Below are 9,959 nucleotides of genomic sequence, written 5' to 3'. Positions count from 1 at the left end.
TAGTATAATATAATATAGTCGTAATTTTTAACTATTTACAGCAATTTAACCTCATAATTTATCAAACGTTATTACACTAATTTTAGAACCTACACAGCTACTATAATTATAGTTTACCAAACACTCAGCTGCTTTTTCTAACAGCTGCTTGTTCCTTCAGCACAACTAAAAGTAATTTTTTCAAAATCTACAGCACTACCAAACTAAGCGTAATAGATCTAAGAAAAAATCATGAACTTTTTTATTTTGTTATTTTCTTTTAAATATTTTAATGTTTTAAAATATTTTCATATTTTTTTAAAAAATATATTGATTTCTATTAATCGATAAGAAGGGTAATTTTGACATTTACATATCTAAAAATTAACTCCAAGGTACCAAGAAGATGTTTTTAAAAACTCATTATACTATTTTAATATTATAAAAAATACGACATACTAAGAGCATGTTCCGCTATAATATAGGATACCAAAATGATTTACTCCTTAATTTTTTGTCATAATAAGAATTTATATCATAAAATACATTTTCTAAACCTTGCCACATCAGCATTCCGTTAAAATTATAGACAAAGTTGGACAAAATGAGCAATTTGATCTATTCTATATATATCAAAAGGTGTTTTAGATCGTTTTGAAAAATTAGAAGGTATTTAAAAATAAGGTATATAGTTCATGGGTATTTATGAAAATAATCCAATGAAGATAATAGGAGAATGTTTATCTTTATTTATAGTTATTAGCTCAATTAGTCCTAAATTGTAATTTTGTGTCAACTTATAATTTTAGCATATTATTCTAATTTTTTATTATTTGACAGAAATAATCCTACTAGTAAAATTGACTTGCAATTTTTGAAATTTAATGTAAATAATCACATCATTATCGCATAATAATAGAAAATTTTATACAAAAGTTATAGTAATTTATCGTTTTTAATAGGTTTTAATAGTGACAAAAAATGTTTTGCATATAACCTAACTCTTTCTGTAAATTTTACACAATAGACACATGAATATCTTTGTTAAATTTTAAAAATTGTTTGTCAATTGTTAAGAACAAAAATTGAAGATAAACATCAAGTGGATTAGGTGGATTTTTGAGATTGTTTAACCCACCTGATAGTTTGAATTATTTTACATTCCATTCTTAGCAAATTTTGTTGGTTTACTGTGTTTTTCATGTGTTCATAGTGTGTTTAGTTTTATTTTGTAGGTTGTATGCTTGAAAAAAATGAAGGGTTCAAAATGAGCTTTTATTGGAGTCAAAAGAGCCAAATTTTGGCTACATCCAGTTCTTTCCCGCTGTAGCCAGAATCTTCATAGAGAGCACTGGAGACTAATTATGACTACATCCATTTTATTTCCTGCTGCCATAATCTATACAGAAAGCTATGAAATAGCCAAACCGCTGCAGTAGGAATTTAGGGTTTCTTAGGTTTTCTCTGTCAATGCTGTAGCGGGATTTTTCCCGCTGCAGTCAATTTTTACGTGTTGGTGACTTAATGAGGCTGATTTTGCTCACATTTCAAGGAGGTATAGAAGGAAAATGAAGACTCAATCAAAGGAGTGGACGAAGAGAGGAAAAGAGGCACAAATTCTTTGGAGAAGAACGAACTCTGGAGGCTTAAATCCCATTATTTCATTGAAGATCCTTGAAGAATATGGTGGATTCAAGCTTTGAAGATTATTCTTCCAACATAGTTCTTTCTTTTCCCTTTATTTCCTTTTTAGTTTTTAGATTTTTTTTTGTTATGGATTCCTCTATGTTGAGCTAGACTATTATTCTAGGACTTGATGTAACCTTGTTTGAACTATGTTTTGAATATTTTGTCAATTGTTAGTTTAAATTCCATTTTAATTTATTTATGTTTCTCTATGCTTAATGTTTCTAATTTATGTGGTCAATGAGTTAGATAATTTTAGATTGTAATTTTGATGCTCGGGAGAGCTTGATTTCATAGTCCGAAATTGGGAAACATAATCTAAGTTGTTGTGAGTTTGGAAGGAGATCAATACTTAGATCATCTCGTTGAGAGTCTAGAATATTGTGAGACCGGGAGGTGATCAAAACCTTAATTATCAACTAGGATTTCGATTGTTGTGAGGTCAGGAGGCAATCGACATTTGAGTTCTAATTTAAGGGCTAAACTTAATGAGTGTATCAGAAAATGTGTTAGATAGGAATATTGATTCGGATATTTATGCATATGACTTCGTTTGACATTCGGGAAAGGTAGTGATATTAAATTAGGTCCCTTGATTAATGAATTGAGTAGAATGGGCTAGCATTGGCTTAATAGGATGAACATAGGAATGTTAAGGTAAAGTCAAGTTTCTAGTACATTTGTGCATAGAAGTTTCTTTATTTTATCTTATTTTTGTATTTATATCCATTTAAGTTCTATTTTATTTCATTTAGTTCGGTTACTTAGATAAAATTGAGTTACAATAATCGCAGTACTTAGTGATAATTTAATACCCAGTTTCTATGGAGACGATACTCACTCACCCTTTACTATTAAAACTTAACACCGTACGTTTGTGAGCAAACACCACCTAATTAAGTTTGGGTGGGTTGGTTTCAAATTTCACCATGCTTAATCAACGTAAAGTTTAAGATCAACTAACTCAATTAAAATTTAAGTAGGTTGAGCGGATTGAACATCATAAAATAACAAAAATAAATAAAGCTAACTATTTAACTCATAATAAGATATATATATATATATATAACGAAAGTTAATTTTCATTATAATATTAGTCTCATAAAGTTTTAAAATTATCTTATAAGTTATAAGCCAACATAAAAATAAAAATATATGTACATAAGTTATAAAAATCAACAAACAAACAAATAATAATAATAACTCATACAACATAAAACATAACATGTCAAGTAATTATGTAAAATATATGGTAACAATATCTTATGAGGTAGAAAAAAATTATTTATATATAAATAGATTGAGTGAGTTATAAGTTAAGTTAGAAAAAACTCAACTCAAACTTAAATAAAAAAATAAAAATAAAAATATTCAACTCAAACCCACCACCTCATTTTGATTTTGGAAACGAAGAACCAGATATGGGACTAGGGAGAGAAACAAGAAAAGTGCCGGTGGGATCCACAAGGAAGTGATTTGAAGTTACGTTTCCATGCCCTGTGTTAGCTCTTTCTTTCCATTTGGATCGTGAGGAATTGTGTGGAAAAAAATAAAAAATCAGGTTAAATGAGGATTCAAATGGCAGTCCTCATTTAAAGCATTTAAAAAAAAAAAAAAAAAAAAAAAACAGAGAGAGAGAGAGAGAAGCGAACCTCAAAAGAGGTCTATGGTTTTTCTAAAAGTTAAAAATGCCCCTTTTTCTCATAAAAAATAGCTTATGTAAATCATTGATTGATTTTCAATAAAATATTGATTGATTATTTATTGATTTATCAACATATGTTAGATTCACTAATTCTCAGAAATCTTTGTAAAAATAACTCAATAGAAAAGTTTTATTAGTAAAATAACTTTTTAAAAATTTTTATTTGTAAAATAACTTTTTTTTAAAATATGATAATCTCTCACCTCTCTCTCTGGTTCTTCTCTCGTATTTTTAAAGAAAAACTCACCCCATTTCTGAGAGACTCCCAGTAACACCAAAATCACAGAGAGACGGTTCTACAGAGAGAAAGTGAATTTTAGAGAGAGAAAGTGAAGGGAAGGCGCTGTTGAGATCTAGATCTCTCTCTGTGTTTGTTGCTGCGAACGAAGCCATGGCGAGAGCAGCTCTCGCTCTTGAGCTATGGATCTGTTTCTCTCTCATCCTCTTCTTCCATGGAAATAAATAAAATTAAAATTAAAAAGTCATTTTCCTAATTTTACTTTTTCACTTGATTATTTTAACCAAATTCTCTGTAAATTATTGATTCTTAAATTTTTGGAGCCACCGTTAGATTCACTAATTCTCAGATACACTAATAAAATAAAGAAAAAACTAATTTTTCTTGCTAAAAGTATACTTTAAAAAGAGGACACTAATATTTCTCATTTTTTTAGCCGTTAAATCTTATTAAAATTACATCAAATTAAAAAAATATGCAAAATATACAAATTTTGATACAGATTTGACGGCTAAAAAATAAAAAACACTAGTGACCTCTGTTCCTAAAAATAAGAAAACACCAGAGAAAATCCATAAAAGAGTTATCTTGCATATATTTCCTTTCTATATTGAAAAAATAAGATATGACATTCCGAAATCTCACAATTTATGTAAATTTTTTGATTCTTATTAATTGCTAAAACTGACTTAGAATAGACAACATTTTAAGCCCCGTTCATTTTACCGATTCGAGCTTTGCTGCAGTAAAAAATTCTCATAAATAATCACATTTAACTTTTTTATTATAGTAAAAAACTCTCATATAAAGTCACATCTCAACTCAAATTAAAAACTCGAATCAACGAACTAAACGGACCCTCAATAACTCGAGTGACTACTCCCAAGCAGATGAACAAAAAAATAACGCCAAAATTTTAATTTCTAAAATTCCCGCAAACAAAAAAATAATACAAGGACTCACCGGCAGAGGTATTTACACACGTTTATTCGAATCTGGGTACAAAAATTAACCCCTCTTTCTATGAAACAATATTATTGAATGAGTATTAAACAAAAAGCCTATGAACTCACAGCAGCATCGATAATAAAGGATGATACCTGCCGTCTTCATTGCAATGGCACTCAGTAAAGAAAAAAAAAAAAAGTTCTATGCCAAAAATAAGGCTTCCAAATAATCATCAATATAAGCCAGGCATGGCCAGTGATCGGTTCGAATTCGTACCAAAGTCGAAAAATCGCTTACTTCCATTTGGAAGAGGAGATGGAACCTAGGTGGAAGAAATATCAAAACAAGAAAGCATCCCAAGTTCCTTTTACTGATGTTGACAACACTGTCTCTTTCACCTGTATCATCAATGTACGTAAGATGAAGAGGGCCTCTCTCAAAATCATCCCTCTGGTTAGCATCATCATCGTCGGGGGAGGCCGCATCCTCCCAGATGATGTCTCTAATGACTCCACCATCTTTTACGAGAGTAACGAGTGGTTCACCGATTACACTTACGACAAATGGTGCCAAGTTGCACTCCACAGACTGAATCAGAGATGAAGCAGGGATTTCGAGCAGCTTCACCGAACGGGTCCCGCTGATGGCTGCAACCCCTTTGCCTCCCTTCAATTGGAAGGTCTCCCGCCCAGTATTGCAAGAAGTACCACATGCTTCCCAGAGAGCATTGAACAAATCTGAGTAGTAACCAGCTACTGCATCTTCCTGGACATCAGGTGGTACAATAGCCTTGAGAAACATGTCTTCTATGCCTACCGTGATACTGTTAAGCTGGCCACAAACAATCTGACCATTTTCTGCATTTGTTTCCATGAAAACATCAACCAGACCAGGCGTTGGTTCCCGTGGTTCCATTTCAATTGTCACGTGAGCTCTAAATCTTGTGTCTTCTCTAGAACCATTTACTTTAGGGACAATATCTAACGAACCCCCTTGACCAGAAACGTTATCACTTGCTGGAGGCTCACCAAGAAGAAAAGGTATGTGATATGACGGAATAGACCCATATGGTGCAGAGGAAGAAAATTTGAGGACAGTGGCATATATAGCAGGAAGGGAATCTATTACATCGAAACCGCCAGCAGGTGGACCAACTTCCCATATACGGTTAAAAGGCTCTGATTCAAATCTCAAACTACAAGAAATTCTCACTTTAAGCCCCGCCATATGTCTAAAATCAGGAATGCAAGAAAAATGCCGTCGCAATTGTCCTAAAATCTCAGAAATCTTTGAATCCATCACACGTAGTGGCTCTGGCTTATCGATCCTATCAGTTTCTGGTATAATCTGGATAGTACTACTACTACTTCCATCAATCTCACTTTCTTCAATTATGGGCTCCGGGTCCTTGATGTCCCCTAAATAACCAGGCTTGTTATTTCCAACAGACAAAGATGACAGAGACAGAGACAAAGACCAAGATTGTTTGACAAGTAGGAGGATCAAACGCTCGAGGTGGACATAGGATGATAAGTTTCTTGGCTTTTTGACACTATGTGTGGACCGAGGAGACTGAACACTAAAAAATGAGCTGGCAGGAGAGGGTGAAATGCCAAGGAGTTGTTCCCCAAGGTTTAACATGTCCCTAAGCTTCTTTCCCGGAACACATATAAGCATCCGAAGATAGATCCTGCAAAATCCAATGTATTGGGGAAGGAAAAATTATCAAAGACCAGCTAATAGGGAAGGAAAACTTATTGGACCATGTAACTGAACAAAAAACAGTCATACTTAACAAAGAAACAAATATAAAACAAGCAGGAACTTTTAATACCTCGCATTGTCGCGAACCTCCAAATCAGGGAAATAAAGGCAAGCAAATGCAAGGAGACGAGATAACCTAAGAAACAATCTAGAGCTTTTGTGGTGCATTAGCAGTGTTCGACAAATGCCAAGAACTTTGCTTCCCTGAGACCAAGATTTTAATCCTGTATCTGGGCCATGTTTCTCAACAAGAAACACCGTGAACTTGGTAAGAAACTCTAACAATCCTCGTGGAGGAATTGTATCATTTTCAGCAATTCTGTCGAATATTGGGAAGCAAGAAACCAACATGTAATCTATCTTGACTTTTGAAAGTAAATGCTCGTCAAAAGTCTGAAGCAGGCGCTCTCCCAACCAATGGTGCTTTTGACAGCTTAACAAGCGGTCAATCAAAGTAACAATCACTGGAACTAGCCTCTGACACTCCAACATCACATCCACTAGCATTCCCTGAAAACCAAAGATGGAACCATCAATGTTGAGACAAATGCAAAGCTGCAGGTAGAGCCGCCAAAAAACTAATATTCTCTAAAAGTATTCTAGAGGCGCAAACAGTTAAAGCTGACAAACTTTTCAAAACTAGCAATTCCAGCTGATGAACAAGCTCAGATTTCATCTTGATTACAATAATCTTCTCTTAACCAATTTAGTTAGACTCTCTCGTACATGAAAATAAAACTAATCACCGACGTAGCAGAAGCGCTTTCAAATCTTACAAAATGTTTACTGCTGAAAGGGAAAGCAAACTAATGCAAACCAGATATATGAAGAAGATATATTAAAGCATATAATTGTGTTGCAAAAGAAGTATGTCATTGCAACAAGTCTTGAAATATTTATCCAAAATTAACATATCAACAACCATACAGACAACACTAAGTAGAGCCACATTAAGTGGACATGAACCAAGGAAACAACTAACAAAAAAAAGCCAGTACCTGCATAGTTCGGAAGACGGTGGAATCCATGAGTGTTTTGGTGGAGGAAGGATCAGCGTCAGAATGAGATGACGCACCAATCAAGAATTTATGAAATGCACGGAATGCGACCACTGTTTCAGTACTCCTTGCAGGCAACCATTTGAAGGTTGACACAGAGATAAGACCATCCTGAAACAGCTTCACCATTGACTTCCCACTCTCTGAGTCGGAGTTCATGACATCAAGACAAATGGAGCAGAAAGCAAGCATGTCAAGCTTCATGGCTTTCAGAGCAAGGGGATCAAACACACTCGGATAGAACTTTGAGCCCATCTCACCAAACAACTTCAATTTCCCGCCGTCACCCCTTCTCAACAACAATTCACCAAAACCCAACAACCAATGAAGCGCCAGCAATCGAAACACCAAAGGATGCTGCGTTTCTCTGGAAATCAACATGAGCCGATGGGCAATCTCTTCTTCCTGCCCATCGAAAGCATCTAAAAACTGCGAGTACATCATCAAAACAACATGGCACAACATGGGGTCAAACGAATAAATCATCCCAAAGAACTGCACTTTCAACATTGAAGCCTGCAACTCCAATGCCAACGCCACAGGCATTATCATCCCCAAAAACTCCATCATCGCGGAAGGCATCAAAACTTGCGGCCACTCGAGCAAAAACGCCAAGGCCCTTCTCAACTCCTTGTAGTTCAACCCAGGAGAGGAAGCGGAACCCTCGTTACTCAACAGAATCTGTGGCACACTAAAAGGGACCAAAGGCACAGAATTGTTGAGAATTGAAACGTTCACTCTCTCTACAACTATATTATGAATCACGGAGGTGAACAACAGAATGTAACTCTGACACGCGTGTGTGCGCTCGTTTTGGCACAGACTCCATAAGTGACCAGCAATATCGGAAAGCAAACATGGGAAAGCCTTCTCCAATTCCCTCAGACACTCACACGCTACAGCTCGAATCTGCCGATCGAAACCGTGATTCGGTCGATTAACAACCGTCAACAACGACTCGACCAAGGGTTCCAACACCCTAACTAGGCCCAGATCGAGGCCGGTCTCGAGAGAGATCAAAATCGATGTAACGGAAACCATGATTTGCTCTTTGAGAGAGAAACTCACCGCGAATCCATCGGAAGGCATCTGGAGCAAGGAGCGCAGGATTTCGACCAGGCGGAGGAGGAAAATCTCGCGGGAATCGATATCGAAATCGGCGAATAGAGAATCGGAGAACTCCTCGAGGAAGAGAATGAGGGAGAGCTTGAGAGGGAAATCGCGCTTGAGGAGAGACGCCAGTGCTTGATCGGCGAGGGAGGGGATGATGGCGTAGGCGGCGGTCCATTTCTCGCGGCGCGCGCCGCCGCACTGGAAGTCGTCCATGAGAGACTCCCAGTCCTGCGGCGAGAGGAGCTTCAATGGCGGTTTGTCGTCCATGGTTGGGGGGGATTAAGAAACCCTAGAAATTGGGCATGGGTATGGAAATGGAGGGAAAATGAAGGAGAATAATTTGGGAATTTTGATTAGCTGAGAAAGATTATTGAGAAGATGAGCTCATTATTGACGCTGAAACAGAGAGAGGATTTTTTTTTTTTTAAAAATTTATTGTTTATTGCTATATATATATATATATTTTTTTTTTTTTTTCGTTGGTTAGAAGGATGCCGGTGCCGGGGAAGTTGGAAGCGGCTAAGTTGGCATGTTGCAGCACCGGGAAGTGTCCTCAACTACTACTTGGAACTTGGAAAGTGTTCTGAGTGTCTTCTTCTAAGGGTATGTTTGCAAACCAGATTTCATTTATGGTGCAAAATGGGAAAATTAATAGCGCTGTGCCACTTAATTTGATCTAACTTCATAAATAAACACCTCTTTGAATTCAATTTTTGATTAATTATAAAAAAATTCTCCTTAACAGCACCGCGGACATAACTAATTATGTTGGATGTAATAACAGCACCATGAACATCGTAGAATTGAAGATCTCGATCCTTGTTTTATTTAAGAGCAGGTTTTTCTTTTAAAAATGTAAGTATAAGTATACATCTACAAGCATAAAATATATCTATATTGATTGAAAAAATTTTATGAGTCATGTACTTATTTATGTCTATCTATGTGACTCAATTATGTTACTCAACTTTTAAGTTCACTTGATATGAAATGTTTATTATCATAGTTTTAATATAAGGCATGAAAAATGTTTTTTAAGCGTCATATTGAGACTAAGGTTTCTCCATATTATGTACCAAGATAGAGGTCTCTTCGTGTTTATTTTATAATATGATGCCACGAGTTAACTTAGTTAGGGTCGCTCCCCTAGTTCCGCGTTCGTTGAGCGCAATGTCCGTATGTTGGGCGTAAATTCACGACTTTCAAGACAAGTTTTATTTGTTTTATAAAACATCTATGTATGAAACTGCATATTGGCTTGTATTGTAGATCTAAAATAAATGACTATTAATCTAAGAGTAAGACGTGGATGGACGGACCGACAAGATGGCACATGTAGTCTAAAGATGATGGATCAAGTCACTGAAAGCTTCCGCGCATACTACTTTTGAAAGTTTATTTTGATACGACGCTTATTATTTTAGGATTGTAATATTTAAGTGGATTTACTAAGTAGCTAAAGATACTA

The 9,959-nt window shown here is 35.5% G+C and overlaps 1 protein-coding gene across 1 annotated transcript; it reads right to left on the bottom strand.

The window, feature by feature from the left end:
- Nucleotides 1–4,521: 4,521 nt before the first annotated feature.
- Nucleotides 4,522–9,138, bottom strand: LOC21396233. Its single transcript, XM_010113919.2, has 3 exons — nt 7,319–9,138; nt 6,391–6,830; nt 4,522–6,246 (listed from the first exon to the last, which is right to left on the bottom strand). The coding sequence occupies exons 1-3, from the start codon at nt 8,756–8,758 to the stop codon at nt 4,758–4,760; spliced, it is 3,369 nt and encodes a 1,122-aa protein (XP_010112221.1). The 5' UTR covers nt 8,759–9,138; the 3' UTR covers nt 4,522–4,757.
- Nucleotides 9,139–9,959: the final 821 nt, after the last annotated feature.

The sequence above is a fragment of the Morus notabilis genome, unplaced genomic scaffold, assembly GCF_000414095.1.
Source record: "Morus notabilis unplaced genomic scaffold, ASM41409v2 Scaffold48, whole genome shotgun sequence".
Classification (NCBI taxonomy): Eukaryota; Viridiplantae; Streptophyta; class Magnoliopsida; order Rosales; family Moraceae; genus Morus; species Morus notabilis.
Note: the sequence above shows the minus strand (reverse complement) of the source record. Positions and strands in the feature narration are given on the sequence as shown.

Bases quoted from the DNA above. Each gene is read 5' to 3' on its own strand.
- LOC21396233 (XM_010113919.2), bottom strand. From the start codon at position 8,758: ATGGACGACAAACCGCCATTGAAGCTCCTCTCGCCGCAGGACTGGGAG. The intron at 6,831-7,318 runs GTACTGGCTTTT...TTTGGTTTTCAG, and splicing joins CCGTCTTCCGAACTATGCAG to GGAATGCTAGTGGATGTGAT. The intron at 6,247-6,390 runs GTATTAAAAGTT...TGGATTTTGCAG, and splicing joins GAGGTTCGCGACAATGCGAG to GATCTATCTTCGGATGCTTA.